The sequence below is a fragment of the Cygnus olor genome, chromosome 7, assembly GCF_009769625.2.
Source record: "Cygnus olor isolate bCygOlo1 chromosome 7, bCygOlo1.pri.v2, whole genome shotgun sequence".
NCBI classification, from domain to species: Eukaryota; Metazoa; Chordata; class Aves; order Anseriformes; family Anatidae; genus Cygnus; species Cygnus olor.
In genome coordinates, this window is record NC_049175.1 from 18,992,441 (window position 1) to 19,019,234 (window position 26,794).

Here is a 26,794-nt window from a genome sequence, read left to right on the forward strand (position 1 = left end):
GTCCTTTAGACCATATGTCTCTTTTACAATAACTTCTTAATTTTAGCCTGTTCCAGACCAGAGCCTGCATTCTAAGTGCTCCTTGTGTATCTTCTGCATCAATACTTATGTTTGTATTGTGTATGTCTTTCATTTTTTTGAATGACTCTACGCTACGCTGTTTTCAGACATATCTTCTGGGTTACATCAGCCTGATTATGAGGGAGGGAGTTGGGGAGAGGAATGCATGCACTCATGAAGACCTTTACTTCGTTTTTTGATTTTTCTCATCATTATGAGAGCAGTCACTTAGCCTAAAAGGAGTAGGCTTTCTTGTCAGAGAAGGTAGAAAATGTAAATGGATGGATGAGTATGACAATAAAACTTTGTGGCACAGACTGGAACTAAAGTGAATCAACTGTAAGCTTACCCAAGCCAGAGCCAAAGAAGCATTTTTCTTCCCATTTAACAGAGAACAAAATCACAAAAATGCCCTATAACCAGACAGCAAACAGAAGTAGGCCCTTAGGTGAACTATATGTTTGGCACACTCACTGTTAGCCTGTGCTTTCTTTCCAGGCATACCCTGTAGAACACATCTGAGTCCTTTTGAGTTCTCTAAAAATCTTTTTTTTGCTGTGCTGAAGCTCCTGTCAAGGTGGTTGATGAAAACACTCCATATGGTGTTTAATGCTTGCAGAAATCACACATGTAGGTCAGAGAGGGTTCATTTCTAAGCTTGTGCTTAGTCTTTACGTACAAGACCTTTCACTGTCTTCAGTTCTGAGTTACCACAACTGGATCACGCTAATTTGCACTCTCAGTTTGGGAGACTCATCTAATGAGGTGACGCAGTAGTTAATATGCAAATCATTAGCAAATGACAATTGGATGAGAGGTTTCTCTTTAGTGATATTTATATTTTCAGATCAGCGTATACATTTTTCATTAGTCACCTTTTCCTTCCTTTGGAAAAAACATTTCTGTGATGCAGCAGCTGCTGTGTAATCCTTTGTAGACACGGAGAAGGTGGAACCTAAACTCAGCAGATTGTGCCTGCTGTTCTTGTGAGCTCCACCAGGGATTTCTTCTACAGCACTGACCGACCTTCAAAGGAGATGTCATAGTAAGCAAGATATCCAGCATACAACAAAACTACACAGACTGAGGAGAAAGAGCTTAAGGTACATTGACTGGCAGAATCATATGAAATCCAGGACGATGTCAGTTACAAGCTGTTACATGGTTTTATCTTTACAGAAAAAGAAATTAACAGAGGTAATATTACTGATGCCCTTTATAAATAAATCAAAATCATGCTTTAATTCAGTAACATTCCTTTTTTCTTTTTTTTCTTTTTTTTTTCTTTTTTTTTTTTTTCATTTGGTGAGCCAGATCTAGCTGGCTTAGGTCTGATGAAACCAGCAGGCAGAAGCATTTAGCCCCGTGCCTTTCTGAGAAATCTACAGGATGAAATCAATTTCTCATTTATTATTTTCTGAAACAAACAAAAAAGATTCAGAAAACCATAACATTTGTTGTTACATTATTCAGAATTTTTCCAGAATGGGAATTTTATCCTTTTGTTGTGCATGTTGTGGAGTTGCTTCAGAGAACTGTTCAGAGAGTTTCAAAAGCTTTTCAACAAAGTGACCGGAGTAGTTTGTATTCCTCAGCCTATAAAGATATGTAGGTATTATTGTTTCGATCTATGCAGCCTTGGAAAGATCAACATTTGACTACAAAATATGACTAAAAAGGACCTGAAGTGATTTTTGTGGATATAAAAATGCTATTAGCTCAAAACCCAAGAGATATATTAAGAAGACTTCTTTCGCTGTGGCAAACACTTCCTGTTACTCTTCCTGCAGGGTGCCACGCTTGGCAGCTGAGGCTTCTTTGTGTAAAGGCCATAGCCCTGCATACACTTGCAAGCTTAACTCTAGAACTAAGAGATGTGAATTATGTCAATTGGGCTGCTTACAGGACTGAGCATGATGATATGAGTAAGCTTTACAGGTAGTAAACCCATCACTAAGTCTTGTGCTGTCTGGCCTCCTTTGTGGGAAGCTGGTGGTTTCCAAACTAGTTACTTCAACTCCACTGTTGTCCTAGTACTTAAAATAGAGTGGTGACCTTGGTAGAAATTCAATTGCAGATCCTTACAACTAAAAGTGGGGCTTACAGTCTCTGAAGTTTTATGGGAAACATCTAGCTGGAAATTTGGAGAAGAGAGTTCATCTTTCAGCAGAGGAGGGGAACATTTTCTTGGCAGCACAATTTTATCTCGAGGATGTCAAGCTGACACCCAGGTTGGTAGTCAGAGGCATGACAGTTGCTCCAAAAAGACTCAGTAAATAAACCTGCTGTTACTGATACCATTGCCAGGTGTGTGATGCATATATAGACGTCTGTATACAAACATACATGTGTGTGTGTAGCTAGACAGTTTTTTCTTCACAAAAGCTGCTACTACCCTGCAACCTGCTGCAGTTCTTTCTTACTGCAGGTTTAGAGGTATAGTGGGTTATTTCACATAGATCAGATTATCGTGGCTGGTTTATCAGGAAGTTCAATTTGTTTATTTGGGATACATTTAATTGGGAATTGATCTAGATGGAGCATTTCCTGTGGGCCTGAATTACTCGTGTCATGGTTAAAAGAAGAAACTCCTGCTTAACTGGGTCAAGAACTCAATTTAAATGGGATGTCTGTAGGGATTACATGGTGCTTAACTATGGGATTCTGGTCTTTGTGATGCCTAGAGGCTAACAGTACCTGCATCACTTCTTCATTTGGCAAGTCATGATTGCAGCTGCACTATGCTAACACCTAGTCTAGAAAACTCTTGTTTAACAGCAGTGGTATTTAGCTGGCTTTGAAAAGAGGGTAGAATCAGTTGTACAGTTCTCAGTTGAGTTTGCCTGTGTTAAGGCAAGCTATGTTAAGCTTGCCAATAACAAGGCTACTGTTATATTTCCAAGGCTGAAATTAGGCTAATCCTCAAGACAGAGCAGAGGTCTTTACTTCTTGTGTCCCTGGGTTACCTGTAACTCTTCAATAAAGTGCTGGTGCAGGGCTGGGGATGATTCAGACAAGTAAGGCAAATCCAAGAACTGAGATGGAAAAGCAGATATTCTACTGAAAACTATGGGTCATGTACATACATGGTCTATCATAACCACTCCAGAACACATCAGGCCTCTGCCAATGTGAGAGCAAGGCAAGACCCCGACCCCGAATCTGAATGTGGGCAAATAGGACTTCACAAAATGCCTTGCTAGTGAAAGCAGTGACTGTTCATACCCTCTTATCACTGCTCATCTGTGGAAATTGTGTCAGGTTTCTGCTTTCCATGCTGAGTTGGACTGAAACACTGTAGGGCAGCTGTGTAGTAGCTGTGACAGCTGTTCGGAGAGGCCAGTAACATCTGGCAGGACACAGCAGTGAAGAGGGAAGGTGGAAAACTTCAGTGTGCTTGTTTTGTATGGATCTTTCAGGGCCCAAGCTGCATTTCACTAAAGCATTTGGACAGTTTTGCTCCGAGACAACTCAGTCTAGGTGCACTTTAATTCTACATAAACAGTATTTATTATCGTAGCAGGTTCAGATGCTAATCCAGGCATTTTCCAGTAATGATGTTGCCACACTAGCTCTCTGCTTCACTTGGTAATAAAACAGCCTCTATCATTTCAGAATAGGAGTTTCGATTACCTGTTTATGAAGAGCTTGTAGCTGCTTTGTGTCCTTGATTCACTAAGGGTGGGGTCCCATGACCTGTGTGTCTGCGTACCTCTCCCTGGAATGAATGAAGGAAATTTCACAGTTGAAGCAATTGTAGTGGCACACATGGGACAATTAGAACAAGGAGGAAATTCAGACTGGCCACTTCCCCTCGTGTCCTTGCTTGGGCATTATAAATGACTGTTTGATGAGGCTAAGTGAATACTACACCAGCAGTATTTCCAGTTCTGTAGTTGTTATTACTTCTTCTTTGTAACCCTCCATATGAATGTCATTTGGAAAATAGCTGAGTACATAGAGTGTCTGTTATTTCCATGTGTTTGTGGGTAACTTGTGAAACAGTTTTTGCTCTTCAGAAATTATCCTTATTATTCCTTTTTCTTCTGTTTCCAGGTATAAAATCAGGGGAAATAAGCCATGAAACTTATCAGGTTTAATCAGAGCAGGATATAAAAACACTAAAATTAAAACTATTTGTAAATATTCCACTGGTTATTTCCTACAGTAAGTATATTGTGAATGCTTTTACATCACAAATATCTGGTGGGGATAGGATAGTTTTGGAGTCAAATAAAATTTCAGTTTGGAGACAAAAAAAAATTTCACCTTCAGTCAGCTCTGCTGCTAGAGAAAGGATCAGCATTGCTATGTCCAAATATATGAAAACTGAAATTTAGAGGTAGGTCCAGAAATGGTTATACAAGTGGTAGTTCTATGAACATTTTTTCTAAAATCAAAGCTGTTTTAAATCCTCCAAAGAAGAGTGGTAATGTTAAATTCGTCTCCACTTGGATCATTTCATTGATCTGATTTAAAGAATTGCTTATCAAACTATTACATACACAGAATGATAGAGGTGATAAGTTGAGCTGTGATGTCAGCTTTTCTTCCAGATAAAATATTCATGAACTGCAGCATGAAAACTCAGTTGGAATTCTAACACAAAAACATGGTATTAAATTCCAGTGTACCAACCACCAATTTCAAGTAAAAACCGACAAAATCCAATCACATTGCTAAAATATGCATAAACATGATTTTTCAGGCTGCAGATTATAGTGACATAATGTGAGATGTGAGATAAACCAAATACTTCGATCTAGTTACAAAAACTAAGATACAGTCCTATGTTCTGAAGCTACATGCTTTTTCATGAGAAGGATCTACAAAATTCTCTGCTCACACTAGTTTTCACGTTTGCATATATATATTTGGACAAGTGCATAAAATTCCTCTTAGTAACAGTCTCAGCTGTTATGGCAGTGGGGCAAGTTGGCTGGTTTCAGTGGCCAGACTGCCATGCTTTGATCATAAATCCAACACATTCCTGCTGTTTAGGGTTAACATGTGGCCCTCAAAGAAGCTGATCTTGTAGATGATTAATTTGTTATATATAAAGTGAGCTTCTAAAGTCCAATTTGGATAGAGATAGTGATCTCTCTTGATAATGGTGCTCTGCTGTATGATAATGTTTCTTTTAGGGGAAAAATGCATTTTTCTTATACATTATCTCATGCAAGAACATCTGTGGCAAACAAGCTCTCACATTCTGTTTTTATTCCTGTATTTTTAGAGTTTTGTCTTATAACATCTTGAGTACCAACAGCTGGACTTTCAAAACAGTCTTCCAAGTCTGCCTTCACTATGTGCCACTTGGTATGTGGCTGACACATGAGTTACATAAGGAGCAGCTGCAGAATCTTACAGGTTTTTATTGCTGCAATATTGATTGTAATGCTGGAGCTTCAACAAAGTGGCACCTTCCACAGGAAGACAATATCAACAACAGCTGTATGAGTACCCCCACCTTACTCATCCTTAGGACTGAGGGGTGAGAGGCTACTCTACATGTGGTGTGCTTTCTGTTTGTTTGTTTGTTTGTTTGCTTGCTTTTGTGTGTGTGTGTGTGTGTTTTTCTCTCTTTTTTTTTTTCCCCATGATATATTCTCTTTTTCTCTGTGAAATATCTCTTGGCAGACTTTTGATGAAGCAGTATGCACCCATTTTTTTTTTGCCATGTTTCCTAAGGAAATTGGTCCTTTGAGATCATACTCTATGCCTTTCCTTTTTGCCTAGTATATTTTAAACCTGTCAAATTTGAAAGACAGTGGGTAATGTGATCCTACGGATTTCGTGATAACTAGCAGCTGGATATCAGAAACCAAAATTAATGCTCCCTAGTGAGAAAAAGCAAGCAAAACTCAGCAGTTATCTGTTATTTATGGCATCAGTGAACTAACCACTTGGTGTGCATACCTTGTTGCAGATAACTGATGTGGTGGATGTTAGGTTTATTGCCTAAGGAAAGAAATTTCTGGGATAAAAGAAACACATGCGCTTACAGAGCACATCTGAATCCCTGCCACAGCAGGAGAAAGGACTTTGTTTCTCATGGAGGCTCATAGAGGGAGGAAGTAAACTCCAAATTAAGGAAGCAAGCTTTCAGCTCCAGGTCTGGAAGCTCAGAAGGGACCCTAGGATGGGAAAAAAGGTCAAAAGGAGATGGGACATGGAATGGGAGAATAGCAATGGGCAGGAGATTGAGAATGAGGAGCTGGCATGATAAGCTTGCTTTTAGGAGATGTTGAGGACATTTGGGCAACAGGAGCTTTTTGCTTTTGGGCAGTGTAAACATCCTGTCTAGGCATCCCCAGCTCAGATTCCAATTTAAATATGAAGGTACACACGCACAAGAGTCCTCCCCTTCCTGCTGAATACCTTTCCTTGTGTTAGAGTTTCTCCCTACACTGTGATTTAAGCCATTTGGGAAGGATCCTGACTGATGTCTACCACAGCGTCTTCACTGAATGGATCCTTTGCCTAGCAGCTTCATTCATGCTGTTCCTGCCACAAATGGATTGAAAATGGAGCTAAATTTCCAATCCTGATATATCCAGGCAAAGTAAGGCAGGAACAGTGCAGTGTAGCAACCTGGCACTTAGCACGATGAAAACACACAGAGCAGGAAATACACAATGGCAGTGGTTTCTTTTCTTTCTTTCTTTCTTTCTTTCTTTCTTTCTTTCTTTCTTTCTTTCTTTCTTTCTTTCTTTCTTTCTTTCTTTCTTTCTTTTCTTCTTTAGATTTCAGCATTAGTCCCTTTGTTTCTAAATGTGCTCAAAGAAACATTAATCCCCACCATTAGTGTCAGGTATTGTTCACAGATTCAGCTGATTTCGGTGCTGCCATCTTGACATTGCTGTATATGTGGGGTAGCTGCATGGCTTCTCATCTATTTCAGGACACCATGTGGCAGAAACATGCTGTCAGGCTCTGTGATCTGCTGAACAGCTTCATCTGGCAAAGGGGGCATGAAGAAATACGCGATGGTGCTGCCTGGTAGGCCTTACAGTAGGGCACAGGGAAAAAGGAAGCCAGCGTAAAAGGATCTCTCTCTGCAGCTTGGTCAAACGTACCTCCCTAGTCACGTAACCACGAGTGCATGGGAGTACCTATCATCTAGCTGTGCACGGGTAGTTCACATTTCAGGGAACAAAAAAAGCAGATTACATAATTTATAACCATAATCTTTCAGGAAAATCTTACCTTTCCTGTGTCCTCGGTTAGATAGTATCAAAGATGTACTTTCTGAAATACTGTTAGAGTCACTGTAGTCCACAGACAGTTGTCTGTAATCTTCTGCTGACTGGCTATAATTCATTAATCTGGATCCATTGTCTGGAAACAGAAAGAAAATATGATGAATCACAGGCTTCAATTATAAATCATTGTATCTGCGTGATAGCTTAAATAACATTTGGCTCGACTAACTTTCATATAGCTCATGTCTGTCTGTCTTCTAATCCTGACTTTGGTTCCTTAAGGACTGAAGGGAGCTTGGTAACTTCATTCTTCTACCTCCGGCCTTCGATAATTTTATTCTGTCCCAAAATAGTTCTCATAGTTCTCCTTGACCATTCCAAATAAAACAAATCTAATATATTAATTGTATGCTGCATGCTTAACTGAAAGGTTGCAAAGTGCAGATAGCCTGGAAAGACGTTCTCCTTCCTTATATTTGGAGGCCCAAAACCTTCAGCTATAAACTACTTCTTCTGTGGGCTAGATGGACAGTGCCCAGGCACTACTCACTTCCAGAGTTGTCTGCAGAAATTCCATTAAGGGGTAATCCTACATAATGAGGAAGTACATATGACTACTCTGAAAATAGTCATTTTTAGGGAAAGGCAAGGCAAGGCAAGGCAAGGTAAGGCAAGGCAAGGGTAAAGAGGTTATGCTGACTTGAAATGTGTGGCTCACATATTCTCAATGCAACTGATATACCAATTCATTCAAACCCTTAAGCAAATGTAAGACATGTGACCCAACAAACAGATCTCACCGCAAATACACAATTACTGAAACAGTCACAGTAGAAGGGGAATGGCAGGAATTTGAGGTTAATAGGCAGTTGAAGATGGGACCAACCCTTTTGGCAGCAGTAGAGTTTTCAGCTGCTCATGAAAGTGTGAACCTATAAACTCTGCTTCTGAATCAGTGACTGAGCCACTATGATTTGAGGGGTGCTTTGTATGTTTTCAGAAGAATCTCCTTTTTTTATGACCAATACGTGATAGAAAAGTTCCAAAAATATTTAAGCAAGTGTGTAATTCTAGCTAAAGTTAGTGGAACATACATTTGATTTGCTGAACAGGGATTGGATTGTTCATATGCCTAATGCTGAGCCTCCAAAAAAAGTCTACCTAACTTGAGCCAAAAGCCAATCCATCCCTTACCCAAACCCCAGAGAAATGAGTTGAAATGAACAACAAAATCTAGAGATCTAGAAAAGAAGAATTTAACTGGACTTGAAGTCCATATTTAGTTACAGTTAGAGAATTACTCTGAGGGTTGACAAAACCTTGATTTTAATCAAATGAAATGTGAAATCAGTGTATGCAGGTTTATTTATACAGTAAGCAGGATTTGGCCTTGTGTCTTGAAATCACTCCAGCAATCCATGTGCACATTTGTAAAATATATTTTGAATAGAGAAATGGGACTAAATGTCAAAAAGAAACAACAAATCGTTGCTTGAGTAATCAAATGGGAAGGATGAATATATAGTCTTCAATGGCCACTTCACAGAACCCCACTCTACCTTTGAAAATCCACTGGAGTGTACAGAGTATAACAGCAGTGCGAAAAGCAGTTTTGTTCTATATGCACAGTTCTTATGCAAACTGCTTTAAGAGTCAAACATGTGCAAGCTGATTTGTTATCCTTGTTTCACAGCCTTCAGACTATTGTCCTTTGAGGAAATAAGGAGCAGAAATCTTGCTGACTTGCCTCAGAGTCTTTCCATTATGAAGTCATTTATATGTAAAGCAATAAATATCTTCTTCAACAGAACATATAATCATTACAACATGAAATTAAACAGTTCACCTAGCGTGGGGAAGACTCAGAAAAGGCTGTGTGTGCCCTTATTGCGCAGTTCAGATTAGAAGTTGTACTTTACCTCGGTGAAGATTCATCTGGGAGGACAGTGGTGAAGCGTCCGGGATTTTCTCATGTAGTCTTCTCCTTATGACATGACTTCTGTTAAGCTGAGAGGCTGTGCTGTCTTCAGCGGCTACTCGTTCTACCTAGAAGACAACGGCATGGCAAGTCAATGTCAGGTGATAAGTGGACTTCGGCCCCTCGTACTCGTACTGAAGCGATCCTTGCCCTCTGCTTGTCAGAGGCTGCTGATTTGTGTGATGTAAGCAGCTTCATCTTCTCAGGCAGCCTTTGCAAAGCAGGACTGACTTTTGATGGTCCCACACTTCCGTGCTAGCTGTATTTAGGAAGGGACGCGCTCTGCTGCAGTGGGGAACAGAGTAACAGAGAGCACAAGGGAAAGGTCACCTCAGAATGTTAATGAATACTGGTTGAAAACAGAAAAAAAAATATTTGCAAGCTGTTTCCTTTCAGTTTCATTCAGCTTGTCAACAAAAATTGTTTGTTGATACTTCAGATCTTGAAAAAGACACAGGTGCTCACTTATTAAAGGCTTCAGATGGTCTGGCTGGATTGCACTGTAAATGTACAGCTCCACCTAGGGAAGATGAATGAAATTCTCAATGTGATGTGAATGTGATTCCTCAGAATTTCACAAAGAAAGTCTGAAGCCGCCGTGGCAATGAGAAAATCTTTTCTCTTGTGCTAAGTCTATTCGTTTGGCTGACATGAAGTCTCTGTGGAGATTATTGTTGTTTCATTTATTAACCTAAGGAAAGAAGATACTGCAAATGCAAAAGGTGGATTTGTGTCATTTCCCAGGAGTGTAAGAGTGGTGTGAGGGATGGTTTCATTGCCTCATTTGCTAGTACACAGACCCACTCAATTTCCTGCATAGAAGCCTACAGCCAAATCTCACTTCTTTAACTCATACAAGCATACATAGAAAAGGAGATGTTTAGGTATGAGAGTAGTACCTACCTCACTGACACTTCCCACCACAAACTGGACCATTTTCTTTATGTAGACATTTACTGGTAAGGAAGAAGATTCCTTCTGATGTGCCTCACACGCTTCCAGAATTGATTCAGGAGAAAGTCTTTTATGTGGCAGATCTTCACATAGCATCAGCAAGAGACTGTGTAGTTGGTCACTGAGCTGGAGGGACTGATTCGACACGGAGGCACAGTTAAATGACATCGCACAGGGGTCTGAAGCCCCGTCTAAACTGGGACTGGGAACTTCTGTAAGCCTTTCACCCTGGGTGAGAAATGGGCACTGACTTCCTTTAGACTTTGGGATGATTCTGTACAGGCAGCAAAACAGCACTAAATGGAGCCTCTAATGAGATATGGGGTAGCCTTGAAGGGAACAGGCATGTACAAGAAGGATCATCAGTCTGCATAGGTGCTTCTTGGTGACAGCCAGCAGCAAAGTCTGCTCCATGGCTTTTCTAATTAGACTGTGCATCTTAAAGATTCATGCAAGCTAGACATATGGTAGTATTAGCTTCAAAAAGTTGAGGAGTTATTCCAGTCAAAGCTGTTACCATAGAGACCAGATACTTAAATTTTAAGGAGTTATTTAGCTTATAGAGTCTTTTCGCTTATATCATGTATACCCACTAAAAGCTAGCGTTTTTCCAAGTCAAAAGCATGTAATCAAAGCATGGATATAGAAATTAAGCAAAATGTGTGCTACAAATCTTTGAAAGGACTATGGGCAGCAAGAGATGCAAAGTTTTGATTAGCAGAGATGCAGGTAGAATTTGTCCAGGAATAAGGGCAAAGTTCTTTAGCTTGTATTCCATCATCCCATTCTTTGAAAAAGCAGAGCACCAGAATCATGCAGACATGATGCTTTTCTTCTAGCCCTGCCTGTCTTGTCAGGAAATTTCTTATTATGGTCTTTGAATAACTAATCTTTACTCTTAAAAGAAAAGTAAAATTAATCTTAATAGGAACAATTCTGCTTTTCAAAGAGGAAAGGAAAGATGAGAGGCCTAACTGAATTCCTGATTGGATGAACCTGTATTTTTGGTGAGGTCTAGACCTTGACACAAGCATTCCAATTAGCCATGTTCTTCTTAGTGGTCCAAAACAAGAAGCCCCCTCTTACTGAGACTTCATGTTATGCCTCTCGATCTGTAAACCTACCAAGATGAGACAGAATACAAGAAAACAAAAATGTCTGTGTTACTGGCCTGGTTTGGAGGAACCTGATACTCTGCTGACCAGTAGAGGGTCATTCCTAGGGAATACACCAACATCTGTCAAAACAGAAAAGGAAATCCTTTTTGAAGTCTTTATATGTAAGTCTTTCTAACTGTAGCCTGATTTGTTTAATGTAATTAGAAATGGATTTTGACAGTAGATTCCTGGTATGCTTTATTAAAGCCCCAGCCTTTTCTTTAAAAGGTACTCTCAAGATTTATTTTATAGTATACCTCACCTTTGGTAGTCCGATGCGCTGGTTTTTGTTCTGCCTGTGAAGTAATTCTGGTGCGCTGAAAGGGGTAGCTTCTGTCTGAGATGCATTGTTTTGGAAGGACAAATTTCCTTCAGCAGACAGTAGTACTGACCATGGACAAAGCACACAGATGGCAGGGTCTGAAAAACGTTAAAGACAGTGGAGTTCTTGCAGAATTCAGTGAGCTCAGAAAGTCATGTCGCTGGGGCCTCAGCCCCATAGCAAAATCCATCACTGAGGCTTCCTGGAGATATACTGAGAAGTCAGTGGAGTCAAGTTCATTTATGCCTGGCTGATTTTGTGATCTGGATTTTAGTGATGGCTAAAGGCTTAATTTCCATCTCAGAATTTCACACATAAAAACAGTATTGACTTTCGTGGATTTCTGAAGCCTAAGGAAAGGCAGGATCACATCCCATGCACAGATTCTGGTTAAGATCTTGTCATATTTTATAGACCTGCCTTGTCACCACTGAGCTGTGTGTTGGTCTGCATTCTCAGGGGACACCGCCAGACCTGCCCTGCCTACCCTACGTGTGGGCTGTGGGATGGGACGGCCCCTGCCCTGCCACCCCTGTAACCAGGCTTGGCTCTGAGCTCCCTGTCCCTTGCTGCTCCCTAAAAAATCCATGTGAAGGTGTCTCAGCAATGGACTGGTTCCTTCTCGTAAAGTGCTGAGTTCTCCTTAAAATAACCACTGCAGAGACCACAGTCCCGGTGGTCTGAAGCAGAAGGAAGCAGGATGATGTGCAGTCTTCTGCAAACACTCTGCACTTGCATGGATATGTTAACTGAATCCAAGTGATTTGGTTAAACTATTCATTAAAAACGCATGATAAAAAGTCTAAGATCAATCTGTTTACTTAGAAAGAGGAAAAGCTGCATTAACTATGGCAATATTTAGATAGACTGTTCCTGGAAATATGGGTAACTGAATAATTTTTTTAAAGTTAGCTATATTGGTCCAGTCTCTTCAGTCTAGCCAGTGAGAATAGGAACTATTCAGATCTCCATAGGAGAAGATTTTGAAAACATGCCGTAAATGTTTTGGTATTTTTGCAATTAAAAAGTTACATATTTAAAATGGCAACTTAATTCTTGTGCATGGTGATCTTTACACTGTGAAAAAAAGGAACAAAGGGTAAAAACGTTAAGCTAGGAAGGTCTTAAAATTATCAGCTAGTTTTTTTTCTTTGTTCCTTCTCCATTTCTGTAGTATTGTATTCAAATGCAACCAGCACATGCTGGGAAATGTGTCTGTTTTAGAAACAGCCAGCTTGTACTTTAGTCTTAATGAAGATTACCTGGCCTTCTGTAATGTTGGCCAGCCCACCAGTCAGCTTACCTGACTAACCACAGTGCCCAAACACACTGAAATGTTGCTATAGCGAGTTGGTACTGGCCAACACCAGGTCTATCAGGATTCATTATACCAAGCACAGTGCCACACAGATGCGGCAGTACTAGCCCTCGGAAGAGGCTGACTCCAGAAGTTGCAGTATAGCTGCACTTAGGAGAAGTGGAGCCAGAGCTCTGCCTGAGTTAACTGGGCTGACGCTGTGCAGGGACTGTTCACCTTTGCTGCCCTCCAAGAAACTGGAGCACTGGGGATTCAGCTTCAGAGTGAGTCAAACTTGGCATCACTTCTGGACTTGAGCTCTAAAGACGTGATTGAGTGGCCTCACACCTGACCTATAAACCAGCTTGGTTCTGCATCCTGACTTCTTGTTTTCATCTTCTGATCATAATGCCATAAATTTATCAAGTGCAGCTCAGGGAACACATGCTGATTATCTCAATTCAGCAGACTTTTTTTGAAATGAGATCAGGAGAGCATAGGGTCAGCTTAGTGTCTTGACACAGAGTTAATAAGCAGTGATGGACCTGAGCTGAATTTATCCAGGTAGGTATCTCCGTGCCGCAGTCCTTTGCATGTTCCTAGTGCCTGTATTGTCTGGCTAGATTACTCTAGATAATGGAGAACTGATCATACAGTCAGCCTGTTAGAGTGGTTCAGTCCATTAAAACTTGGTTGTTAATAAATGTTCATCCCTCCAGCTACAGCAGAAGTTACACATCACTTGTCTAAAAGTCTCTTACAGTCTGACTGAGGAGCCATGTGAACTTGCCTGTTCTCCTCTCTCTCTCTCAGTACTTGCAGGGTGTGATCCTAGCTGGCACTGCCCTTTCTGTGTGTGTATGTTATTCAGATGTTAGGAAGGGCACCTCTGTCCTGTTCCACCATCTATAGTTCTACTTAGATTAATTAATTGCTGTGTAATTTAGGAAAAAAAATAACTGTGTGAAAGCCTGCATGTTGGCACAGAAGTTTGCATGCAAACCCAGCAGCACTGAAAGGCTTCTCATTGTTATTAGAAGTATGCTATTACTCCTGCTAGTGCTTTTTGTCTCAAACAAGCAAACAAGCCAAATCAAACCAACCAACCAACCAACCAACCAAACACAAAACCAAAAAACCAACCCCACAAACCAATCCTCAAAACCCCAAAATAGTCTGGAAGGCATTTCTAATGGTAAGACACTTTTTCACCTCACCTTTGTGAAGGTCTTCCAGAAGCTGCACTGTGGCAAGGTACAAGAGTGCCCATATATCTTCTTCTTCCAAAGGGCTTCCTTTTGCCCACAGGACCTCGGCCAGTGTCACACAGGAACTGCTCATGGCTGCTGCAGTAGAAAGCAGATTTGGATGTGCTGGAGTAGACTGCTCACAGCAAGCCATACTGATTACAGCTGTACCCTTCTCTCATAATAAGAAATCCTTTGTGAACCACCCTGCTTCTTTGTTGCCAAAAGGCAGGAATAGTCTATCCATGTCTTAATTTAAGTAAGAGTGAATAAAGGAGACTGAACTAAGTGACCTCCTGTCATCTTTTTCAGCCTTTTTACTCAATTAAAACCATTTACAACATTGTATGGGGCAAATCGTATTTACTCAGGAGATCCTTTATAAATACGTGCTGTTCAGAGTTTGTGAATGGTTATCTGGAAAGAAGGGCATTGATTTTGCTGCTTAATTGGATGCTCTTCTCTATAAATACACAACGGGGATAATCTGAGAGGAAAAGCACGGCAAAGCAAAAGAGATGCAATATAATATAAAGGATTTATAAACACAGTCCAACAGAGCAATTGTGTTTTGTTCTTTATTCAGCAGGTTGATCAGTAAAAGCTTGTAGGCTCTTACTGAATTAATTGATGAGAGATTTTCTTGGTCAGATACTTAAGACTTTGAACTTGCAGTTCATCCATACCAGTGTACATAAAAACTGGCTTTGTTTCAGTGAACCAAATTAAAAGGTAATTCCCTCTGCATGCTGCTGATAGCAGTTCAGTGGCGCCCAGAACACTGTCCCGTTGAGACCTGGAATGCTGCAGAAAAATGTTGGTCCACGCACTCTCCCTGTTTTGTGCCAGCTGCAATGCAGCATCAGATCATTTAGAGGAAGGCATCCTGCAGTGAATCATAATTTAATGTCTTACCCATTGGAAGAACATTTTTCTAATTCTGGGCAACTAGAAACTGCCATGTGACTTAAGGCTTCTTTTCCTCAGACTGTTTTACCCTACTAAATATTGTAAAAGAAGGTTTTGTTCTGCATAAATGGGTCTGATTTTCCCATGTCACCAGTTTTACGTTTCTGTAGTGTACCAATCTAGGCAGAGCTGCTCTAGGTCTACACATCTGGAAGGAAAGCCTTATCCATGCTTAAAATTTGCTGAAAGTTTTTGTAATTAATTTGTACTTTTGCTATTACTATCCTGTAACAGTGAGTTGTGTAGGCTTTTTGTGTGCTGTACATTTAGGGGCCTAATGAAAAAAATTGGAAGCGGTCCATCTATTACTTTGACATTGTCTGTAGGCCACCAAGTGAGGACACTAGAGCCTAGGATGTTACTGTTATGTATAGGTTTGAAAGTGCCACCATGAAATGATTTCACTCACAGCCTGAAAACAGATCTTCCCCCAACCATTTTGTCCCCCTCAGTACACAGCCCACTTACTGCTACCATTTGCTACCTGCCTCAGTAGAGTTTACTGCTGATCTTTTTGTCAGCTTACCATTTATTATGCAGTCTCCAAGGAGTCACTGCAAGAGCAATACAGTGTTCTGCAGGACCAACTTGTTGCTGATTAATAGACTGCTTAGGCTTTGCTTTGTAGAGTCTTGCCCTGGCTCACTAGCTTCCAAACAAGGAATCACAACACTAGAAGAATGATCCCTTGCTGCAGTCACTCTGGGATTATGGACCAACCTAGTGACATTTTAAACAGAACCAGAGTCCTAATTTTAGTCTCTGTGCCTTCAAGAGATAGTAAAGCTTCTTAAGGACCTAACCTTAATTAGAAGAGACAGACAAATCTTCTTAATCTAAGCCGTCACCATATCTCTTAATGATAAATTACTGTGATAGCATTTCACCCAACCCTGTGGTACTGGGACTAAGCGATCAATTCATGTCCCCAGAGCTAGAATCTGTATGGCTTCTCCATATGGGTAATCCACCAGGCTATACTTAGTGCAGTTTTATTCAAGACCGTACTGGGGGAAGGAGCACTGCACTGTTTTAGATGGAAGTGCTTATACCAAGTGATTTCAGTGCTGGTATTTCTAAATAGCATAAGTTACTCAAATAAGTGATTAACTGGAGTCTAGATATTACATCTTTATAGAGCCAAAGTGAAATCAGCAGTTACAGCAGAGCTGCTTAATTTTTGTAGTGAATGTTTTTTCTAAGAGTAAAAGTGTCTCAGATCACTGAGATTCACAGTGTGAATTAAATTAATTTTGCTAGCAACGATGTGCAAATTTCTTCCAAATATAATGATTAACTTATATGGCCATGAAACTAAGAATCTCTTTAAAGTGTAATAAATTATTGCTTTAGCATGATATAGAGTTAAGCGGTGTGTTATTTTAAAAGCATATTGGCAACTGATTTTTAAACAGGCTTGGAATGCCCTGTGACTGTGGGCTGTATTTTTAATATTTGGTTTTCATGACCAGCACGACATGATGTTTCACGAAAATGTGACTGTGTGAATGGTTGGGGAAAAAAAGAAATTTAATTTATTTTTATAGCCAGCCTACAGTATGTATGTGATATGAGAGTAAAAGTGATATAAAGGTATGATTATCATTGTAGCACTGTACATATTCATGGTCCTTCAATTTAATAAAAGCTGTGATCCAGAACTAAACAATTCTGAGCTTCAAAGAAGCTAAAAGTGATAAGCATTTGTGATAAGTAATGGCATCTTTGGTGCCATTCAAATAGGCAAATTAATCTGAAATACCCTTCCCATTCTCCATTTTACAACACGGTCATTCATTACATGGATTGGCTCAAGTCAATAGATTTTCCTCTCAAGTCAATAGATTTTTAACCTACTCTTGCATAGATATGAAAGGTACACTGAGGTGAGGCTAACCCATCATTTTGCCACAAACACCCATCTGTTTATCTCACTTCTTTTTGAATTGTTTTATTCTGTTTTGGTATGGTCTTTTTTGTCCTGCTTTCCTCCAAGCAGTCTCTGAAATCTAGGGTCAATGAAAGAAACAGAATTGATGATGAAAGATGATGAAGTACTGCTTTGCATCTCAATTTAACACTTAATAGTAATCACACATGAGTAATTTTATATGTGAGGGTCACTTTATGTGCAATTTGAAGTTATTAGATTTGGCAATCTTATTTAGTAAAAGTGTAAGGAGCAACTTAGCTCTTGTCAACATTTATCTTTTCTGTTGCTGCTTTATTGACTGTATAAAAATGACAAAAGAGCTAAAAGTATTATTTTGTGTAGGGAAACTGACTTTCCCTTATCAAACACAGTTACATGAATTCAACATTGTCAAGAGGAGTGGCACATCTGGATTCCTAACTGAAGGACAGCCCTTTTCCAGCCTATCAGAGGGACTTTACTGGGGTGTTGCTTCAGCTGTGAAATGAGTTTCTGTAGAATGAAAGTCTTAATCCATTACCTGGATGCCAGTGGAAAATCAGATGAAAAAGGGAGATCACAGGACACAGCAGTGAATAAGATGGTGAGGAAGGAGGAATTGAGTTTAGATTTTGAAAGTACTGGGTCAGGTTGTTTCTGGTATACTTTCAAAGGCATGAAGCAAGAACATATTTGCCCCATTTGGGCATCTTAAAGAACAACAGGAAATGAAACCAAAACAAAGGCAAAAGGTAACATGAGTAAGTCCGTCTGGACGCCTACCTGGGCAACCTCCTCTAGGGAACCTGCTTTGGCAGGGGGGTTGGACCTGATGATCTCTTGAGGTCCCTTCCAACCTCTACAATTCTGTGATTCTGTGATTCTCTGTAATTAAGCTTGGGTAGGACCCAAGCATTCTGTGGACTGGAAAGTTTTCTGCCACGGCAGAAATGAATTTCAATTTTTACTGCCTGGAAGATGTTCTTGTAGAGTTCTTGCCTTTCTTCTGACTGAACATCCAGTTCTGCTTCATTACTCTGTCCTGTATATTGCAAAATACCTTGGTGGAAACTTAATCAGCTTTTTAATTGCTTAAGTGTGTGAACAGATGTAGATTTTGTAAAGAGCTGTGCGTCAGAAAGGGTTATTGCCTCTTTATGTTTTGGACATAAATGCCCATCACAGGACACCTCCTAGAGGCGACTAACTGATTCTGACGTGAGTGAGCCAGAGAGAGGCCCCATGAGGAAGTCCTCTGACCGGCCTGAGAGTTTCCTACCCTCAGCCCCTGAGCTCCCTGAGAGAATGTGAGGGGAGACTCGCAGTGACAGGCAAGTGGGAGAGGGTTTGCAACCTAACCTCTTCTATTTGTACCACTATATCCAGAAAAAGTTGTCTGCACACAACGGTCCTTGTAAGCTGGTGCAAACCCACTGCACATGAAGACACACTAAGTTGGCTAGTACTGATTTTGCTTTGTTTAAGCGTTACACTGTCTGGGAGTATCTAAATCTTCATTGGCCACTTTCAAGGGCAGCCTTAGAGGCCAGGAATTGTTTCTTCTTGTGCTGCATTGAAGAACACACCAAGAAGACTACACACAAGTCTATAAATAGCTGGTCTTTAGCCATCTTTTTCTAGCTACAGTGTTTTTCTTAGTCGTCTGTCCCTTTCAGCTGCTGTACACCAATTCCTTTGCTATGTCTAGCAGTCCCTGCCTGACTGTCTAAAAACACGTCCTGTAAATAAATGAGCAAAACCAAGAGGACCCAACCCTGCTTCGGTATAGCCCCTGGCAAAACTTGTGTCAGTGGCAGCAAGAATTGGGGAAAAAAAACTTTTTGGAAGCCAGGACTTAAACCAGAGGATCTTGGGCGCTATTCTGCAATATAATGTGCAGTCTGCTCTCAAATCAAAGCTGATCAAATGCCAGGAAAGACAGCAACTTGAAGTAACATTTTCCTTGGGTTTTAGAGGGCAAGTAGACTGTTTTTAAAGGCTGAAAAGGTTTGGCAATTGTGTGTCTTATGTCCAAACCTCAGCTCTGGAACACTGATTCAACCCCTGTGGGGATGAGGCTCATACCTCTCTTAAAGCAACTCAGGTGGTAATAAGGGGAGCATGAAGTACTGTCTTCGATGATATTGTCAGAGGCTTCACAGAGCTTGCTGTAAAGACCTTGGGCACAACTGCGCTAAGATGAAATCCCAATCCATTCAATTCTATGGCAAACTCCTATCAGCATCAGCAAGCCTAAGGTTCTGTTCAGTATTCTTTGTGCACAATGGTAAGCATAAGCACTTTTAAATGTACCTATGAAGTCCATATTTCTCAAAACTAAATTGTTTCTATATTTGCTACTTGAAATAAACAGCTTGATTTTTAAGAATCTCTCCCATTTCTGTTATGCAAATATGACAAATTCTCTGACACACCCAGGTGAGGACTTTGAGCAAGATAAAAGCAGTGTGTCTATCCTGGCTCTTCATTTTCCTCTGGGGTTCCATTCCTCAAAGATTAATACCTTCTGGTAACTCTTTTTGAAGTGCCTTATGTTTAAGAGAAATCCAGTGATAAATTCCTATCTTTACATCTCTATGACAGAAGAGTTCAGAAACTTCGAGAGGGACTGAAAATTAAGTGAAGACTAGAAGCAAATTAAAAGACAAATAATATTTGACTAAGGGCAAGCTTTGTAAATGTCAGGTGTTCCAACTACCCAGAGGAAGGTTCTTGCAGCCTATCTCAGGACTTGCTGTGCAATAAATCAAACCTGGAATACAGAATGAGGGGGATTAAAAATAGGCCCTACGTTAACATTTGGGTAGAGCTATAGTTTTGAAATCATCAGTGATAGTTCCACAGTAAGTTTGCAGAATTCATGAATGGTGTGTCCTGAGCCTAGCAGTGTGGTGATGTGGCATGATGAAGGCAGAACCACTTCTGTAGCCACAGCTGCAGAAGGAACAGATGCAGCAAGCATCCATCCTGCTACCTCTGCCTCCCCCAAGTCACTTCACTGCCACGGTGGCAGGGACCTGAACCAAGGCCAGAATCACCGCTCTGAATTCCATAAGATAGGAATATTCTTAGCTGATCTTTCTTCACAGTCCTTTATGCACTTAAATATATAGTTATAAATGTGAGTGTAGAAATGTTTTTGAAATGAGAAAATTATCCTAGTGTGCATACAGATTAAATGTTCGGTGTACGGAATAATTTCTGGATCAAGATGGGAAAATAGAGCTTGCCTTTTATAGTGGCACAAGATAATTGCATAGCACATATGTATTAAACTGGTTCTGGGTCTGCATAGGGCTCATGGAGACAAGTTTGGGATAAGTAAAATAATTCTGCCCCACTCAAGAGTACAAAACTTAAGTATTGTTAAATGAACGGTTTTCATGAGGATCTCAGTCTTTTGTTCCTCAAGGCACCAAGGTTTCTGCTTCTTAATAAAAAAAAAAAAAAAGTCCAAATCCTGTAATTTGCTGTGCTATATAGGCAGTTTGAGAGGTGTCAACCTCCAGGACAACTAAGACTAGGTAACTAGGAGGTACTGAAGAGACACTAAAAGCTGGTACCAAGCTGTCTACCAATGAGAACCCTAACCTGGTTTTATTTTGCATCTGATACATAACAATCCATAATGCTGTAATGTGCAATTGGCTACAGAGGAAAGAAGATCACTTCAGTCTGTAGCTGTCTTACACTGACCACGTCAAAAGTGCTGTGAGCTTTTGATCACGCCTGACTCCATCTGTTGCATCAATGACAGCTCTGGTTTAATACTCCAGGCTACGTTTTGTGCTTGAAGAACAGCACTCTTATGAGAGACAAATATATGCTTATCAAAAACATAATATAGAAGTGATTTACTAAGAAATGACAACTAAATATATTGTTTTTATAGGTACTATTCATCTATAATATTTAAAATTGAAAACCCATGTAAATCAACAAACAGAAAATATATTAAAATACAGTTAAAATTGAATTAAGGGAATGTTTTTGTTATCACCAAACTAATGACTATTACTGATAATCACAGGGGAAATACAGAAAAACTGCATTGAAAATAAATGTAATATCTTAATCACAAATACATGAATATTTTAGAGAAACAAAACAGAAAAGAGTCTAGGGAGACTAGATGCTCTTACTGTGTACTACGATGTTTTTAACGTCTAATTTAAACACTGAGTTTCTTGTGTACAGAGTGCATGGTAGGACCACTGCAGTAACCCTCCAATATATTTAAAATCAATTCTTGATTCATGCTATCATCCACAACAAGTTAACGTAGGTTTTACATGGGAATATAACCATGACAAAAGCTGGATAAGTGCTAATTACTTTGCTTAAGTACAGCCTACTGTATGCTGTTTGTCCATAAAGTATGAATACATTTTAGCTACAAGAAAAGTTGGAAGAGACTGAAACGAGTATATTTTTGAAAGATCGAGTTTAAAATTAATTTCAATCATAAACTGATTTATTCACATATGTTCCATATGCAAATTCTATCCTCTGACTCACTGTTCAATTATTATTGTGGAGAGAATATACTGAGTTCTTCATACCAGAGAGATGAATTCCATTCAGTATGAAATTCAACTCTCTGAAATGCAGGGTTGAAATTTATGGGTTTGTAATTTGAATAAACACTTAATATTAAAAGTTTCTGTTCAAATAGATAGGCGGAGTCAAATCTGTAAACACTGACAAGTCAATAAGGGAGTTGCCTTGTTGCCAAAGCACAACTTTGTTAGTTATATTATGCCACAGAAGTTATAGTTGTATTGATACAGCATTCATTATATGATATATTTTCACCCTCTTATGTAAAATTAATTTATTTCTATTCCTTTCTGGAAGCATGCATTTTAATCAATAGGAAAATTAACCAGACTATTAGAAAGTATTCAGCACTCAAGGGGGATAAGAATTCATTTCTGAAAAGAGCCAGATTTCATTGCTAGGAAATCACAAACTTCTTATGGACCAGGGTGTTAAAAAGATGTGGCTTTGTTACAAGATCTATGGACATTGTTCCTCATAGACATAGTGCCACCCCAATGTTATTGATGCCAAAGGAAGATGTAGAAAAAATTGCCATCCTACTGAATCAGGCTTACAGGCCCAAATTCCAATTTCTTCTTTATTTCAAAGGGAGCCTAACTATAAATTTCAGAGAATGTTATACTGTTTGCAGTCAGTATGTAAATAGATATTCTTTCAATAGAAATGCATAGAAACATCTCACTGGATACCTGCATTCAAAGGAAAGTGGTGCTAATGTTTGTTCTAGCTAAGTTTATACAATCTATCGCCTCCACCCTGGCTGACGTCAAACCCCAAGGACCTCACAGAATATCTGTCATAGAGAAGTGCTGCCATTTATTTTTTCCATGCACCTTCCATAAAAAGTTCATTTTACAAGAAAGCATAATTCACCGGTGGCCTAGAACTGAATCCAATGCTGTCTACATTGTAATGCTCTAATTATTAAAGCTCCAAAGATAAGCTGTCTGCTGCTGCAGTGCCAGAAATAGCAGGACAGCAGAACTCAACATCATAGTAGTATTTCTATGTGTATTGCCTTATGCCCTTTTTTAGGCATTATGTAATTCTCGATAGGTAATCTAAAGCTGGTTTTGGGGTCCTTAAAGTGTCGCATTTGAATGTTTGTTTGCAGTAGAGAGAGAGCCAAACCTTCTGATCTTGATGTTACTGCTGACTGGCTCTATCACCAGAGAAAGTCTCAGAGCCTTCTTTTACCACATCACCATGGATGATACGGTTTTCTATCTACATTTCAGATGTAAACACTATTTTTACTCCTCTGGAATTTCAATCTAAACATTTCTAAATTGGTTATCTTTACAAGGTATGTGCCAAGATTTCCATAAAATAAGGTTGCTACTATTTTAGAAGCTGCAAACTGTTACACAGGTGTTTGCCTAAAAACACATTAGAGAATAGTAGAGAAGAAATGAGGAAACCAGTTTCCTAACTGAGATTCTTTACTCCTAGGTTGTAACCACCAGAAACATATCTTTCTGGGGTAGAGGGTTGAGTGCTGTTTTTTAAAAATAGTAATCAGTATAAATCCACGAATAAAAAACATATTAAAATGATTTTTTTCCAGAATCACATAAGCTGTGTTATACAAAAGAAGACTCATCCCTGCCAGAAAAGCAGTAATGATTTAGCCTCTTCTATTCCTTTACATTCAATAGAAAATAAAAAAACAGGCTGAGGAACTCTGTACTTTTATGAATGAAATTCTGCCACAGGTCAATGTCTCTAACCCCAGGAGAAGGCAGGAGGGGTATGCTAGAGCAAAATCTGACCAACCCTGTACTACTGCTTTTAATATAGGCAAGCATCCTCCTGATTGGAATTAGCTCATGGCTTGAGGGAAATGAAATAAGCAATAAACTTTATCATTAAAAAAACAACAATGAAAAAAACAGGGCAAATATTAGATACTGCTCCACAAAGGAAAAAGATGAATGCTTTAATACTTATTAAATTGATAATGAAATGAAGTGAAATACGTAAGAACCTACCTGTACAAGTTGGACAGATGCTGCATCCAGAATGGTCTGAAATCTTCTGTATTTTTGTCCAATACTGATGGTTTAGATCTTCATAGTTGTAAACTTCACAGTAATCATATTTGGGACTTCTGTTTCTTGGCTTCTGTCTTGCTCTTTCTTTCTCTTTCTGTCTTTTGCTCTTTCTCTCTCTCTCTTTCTTTCTTCTCCTTCTACTGCTTTGTTTATACCTTGTAACTAAGCACCGTGTGGCGTGGCAAGTGGTGGCTAAGCCAGAAAGCAATAAGGTTCCTTCTTTTGCTTGCAAGCCCAGCCTAGCAGCTCTTGGTCTGAAGTTGAAGGCAACGTCATGGCTGCTGAAGCTGTTTACACTCTTTCTTCTTTCTTTTTTTTTTTTTTCTTTTTTTTCCTCCCCGATAGTTCACCCACCAGGTAATAGAGTCAGCTTTTAGGAAGTGGCTCAGTATAAATCTCTGGGTCCATCGACATGTAAGAACTCAATTGGATTACCTGACGCACACGGGAGCCTTACATCTAAAGCCCTGTAGACTGATGTCACTTTCAGCCCCCTGCCAATCCAGACAGAAGGAATACACCAAAGCACAGACCCATGGGCTAAGGGGGTGAGTGTGTCTTTTGTGAGCAGCAAAATCCTTCAGACCGAATCAACAATGTAGATAGGATTTTGATGGGTTTGCCTGGCAGAAAAAAAAAAAAAAAAAAAAAAAAAAAAGAAACTGAAAGAAGCCTTTTTGTTTGTTTGTTTTATATTGACCGATCTGAAAAAAAAATGGTTAATTATGGCAAAGTGTAGCTCTGTCCAGAGCAGAGCAAAGGGAGCTTGTGGGGTGCTGCAAGGCAACTATGAACTGTGAACTGGGCATAAGAAAGTGGAAAAAATACCTTAGCAAAATTTCTGTTGGACTTACTCAAGAAGCTCTTCATATTAAGTGCTCCTCCACTCTTCTCAATTCTCTTTCTCTTGGCATTCTGTTTTATTCCTTCAGTCTTCAAAACAGTTATCTTCTGGTTTGAGCTAAATAAAAATCCCTCTGCCTCTAAAAAGTCTAAATTTTTTCATTCATTTACTTCCAAATGGTAAAAAAAGTCAGAAGAAATGATCAAAATCTGTATTATGTATTGTAATGTCAAATATCCCCTTCTAAGGTAACATTAACATCCAGATAGAGCAGACAGCATCTTATTTTTAAAAGTGACACTCGAAAGTTTGATGACAGAGCAGAAAATGTGGTAACATACAAAAGGTCAAAAGCTACATCAAAAAAATTTTCAGATCAGGCAACCATCTCTTTTGATCTCCGTGTCTGTGGTAGACACAAGTCAAGATTATTTTGCCACCAGAAGCTGAAGTCATCATTACACTAGATCCTCATTCTGTCTGATTTATCAGCTGACGCTCAGCCATGTTATTTATGTCTTGTCTTGCCTTGGACTCTCATTGTCTCCACTCCTGATTCTTGTCCTTCAAAAGTGCTCTTCTGGGCAGTAGCTGGAGGATACTTCACTTTCTCCTGCCAGCTTGGTATAAGCATTCCACAAAGCTGAATCTATTTATTCTTTCTCCCTTTTTCCCTGAGCAATGTGATTTGCAAATCCAATTTCAGCTACCATCTTAATGCCAATGCCTCACAGACGTCTCCACTTTAGATTTCTCTCTTCATGTCCAGCTTGGATTGCCTCTCTTTGCCTGTCTTCGTACAACTAGTCATTTAAGTTCAATATGGCCAAAATTAGCACCCATAAAGTTAGCACTCATTTCCTTATTTCTCACTCCTTTTTTATTTCTTAGTCACCATGAACGATACCACTGTTATCCCAAGCACATACCCTGTGATTCATCTTCAGTTTGGTCTTCTTCCTGAGTCAACTCTTCCACTGTATCTGGACCTTGACATGTGCTTTTGAATAAAAGTTACAAGCTGTGGTCTTCTGTATGAATCTGTAAACAACATTTATTCAGGCTTTTATCACCTCATATCTCAATTGCTGCAAATCCCTCTCTTCTGACAGTGACAAATACAATATTGCCTCATTCAAAACATCACAGAAACATCCATTTTGCTGAACTCTTGCACTGGGCACATCATTCATCTTTTTATGTCTCTTCACTGGTGCATTTGTAGCTACCCAATTTTATTTAAGTAGATGTGTGTATGATGCTTTTTGTAGAGTTAATAGGGCATGTGGCTTGTTGAATCATTTTGCTAGAAATAACGTGTTATGTGAATATGCTCCCATTAAGTCAGGTAGAAATGTTGATTTGATTAACTAATCAAAATGACTAAATAATTTCTGATCCATCACTTTAAGAAAAGATTCGACCATTCTTCTTGTGAAAACATGGGCCTGATTCTGACTGATCAACACCGATGGGAAACTGTCATAGTTCTGTTGATGTAAGCAATTGTTCTGGATTCATGAAACCAAATTCCTACCCTTGGTTCCTTCATGATTCTAAATAGTCATTGAAAACAAGCATTTGGGGAAATTACTCACCTTCAGTCTGAACCGAAGTGGTATTTCGGACTCACAAACTCAAAACAGACAATATGAGAGCTTCAGCTGAATTCATTCAGTTCACCTATTGAATCCATTACTGTATACAGGTGACATGTATGTGATTGTGGCAAAGTTTATGTAACTAGATCGCTAACAAGATGAAAGACTATTTAGCCCAGTGGAGGAACTGCTGGATGGAGGCTTAGGATCTCCCTTATGTTCTGTCCAGCTTTCTGAGAACTGGCAAGGATTAGAATCCAATTATTCTCTGACATTAATGCCTTTTCATCCCACAGAAGCTGAAGTGTGGGAAGCTCTTAAAGTTTACATAAAGGTGAGGATTATTATTTACTTTTCCGCTGATGGTGGTACAAACAGGCTGTCAAAACTACAGTCACAGCTCAGGCATGGTGTTTCTATTAAACAGAGAAGACTCACGGTACTTTTGTTAAGTTTTAACAGTTTTTAGTTCAGAGTCCCATGGAGGGGACCACAAACTGCTTGAGTGGTTAGAGCTAAATGGAGATCACTTGAACCTTCAAAAAAATCTCCCTTTTTGTTTCAAGTCTGCTCAAAGTCATATAACAGAATTTTACTACTTCTGTCAGGG

At 39.5% G+C, this 26,794-nt stretch overlaps 2 protein-coding genes across 2 annotated transcripts; both read right to left on the reverse strand.

Annotated features, from left to right (window-relative positions):
- Positions 1-908: 908 nt before the first annotated feature.
- Positions 909-10,365, reverse strand: LOC121073249 (tyrosine-protein phosphatase non-receptor type 13-like). Its single transcript, XM_040564021.1, has 5 exons — positions 10,147-10,365; positions 9,185-9,311; positions 7,270-7,401; positions 3,694-3,778; positions 909-1,086 (listed from the first exon to the last, which is right to left on the reverse strand). Exons 1-5 carry the CDS (start codon positions 10,363-10,365, stop codon positions 909-911), a joined length of 741 nt encoding a protein of 246 aa, XP_040419955.1.
- An 874-nt stretch (positions 10,366-11,239) lies between these two features.
- On the reverse strand, positions 11,240-23,865 carry LOC121072934 (FERM and PDZ domain-containing protein 2-like). The gene is made up of 4 exons (XM_040563236.1): positions 23,677-23,865; positions 14,191-14,319; positions 11,617-11,774; positions 11,240-11,434 (listed from the first exon to the last, which is right to left on the reverse strand). Exons 2-4 carry the CDS (start codon positions 14,312-14,314, stop codon positions 11,318-11,320), a joined length of 399 nt encoding a protein of 132 aa, XP_040419170.1. The 5' UTR covers positions 14,315-14,319; positions 23,677-23,865; the 3' UTR covers positions 11,240-11,317.
- Between the last annotated feature and the right edge of the window lie 2,929 nt (positions 23,866-26,794).

What these genes read in the sequence shown, in the direction of transcription:
- LOC121073249 (XM_040564021.1), bottom strand. Translation starts at nt 10,365, where the DNA reads ATGTCATTTAACTGTGCCTCCGTGTCGAATCAGTCCCTCCAGCTCAGT. An exon ending in CCAGATGAATCTTCACCGAG is followed by an intron (nt 7,402 to 9,184) that starts GTAAAGTACAAC and finishes TTCTGTTTCCAG; the next exon opens with ACAATGGATCCAGATTAATG. An exon ending in TAACCGAGGACACAGGAAAG is followed by an intron (nt 3,779 to 7,269) that starts GTAAGATTTTCC and finishes CATTCATTCCAG; the next exon opens with GGAGAGGTACGCAGACACAC.
- LOC121072934 (XM_040563236.1), bottom strand. Translation starts at nt 14,314, where the DNA reads ATGAGCAGTTCCTGTGTGACACTGGCCGAGGTCCTGTGGGCAAAAGGA. An exon ending in TCTGGAAGACCTTCACAAAG is followed by an intron (nt 11,775 to 14,190) that starts GTGAGGTGAAAA and finishes AACGTTTTTCAG; the next exon opens with ACCCTGCCATCTGTGTGCTT. An exon ending in AGCGCATCGGACTACCAAAG is followed by an intron (nt 11,435 to 11,616) that starts GTGAGGTATACT and finishes CTGTTTTGACAG; the next exon opens with ATGTTGGTGTATTCCCTAGG.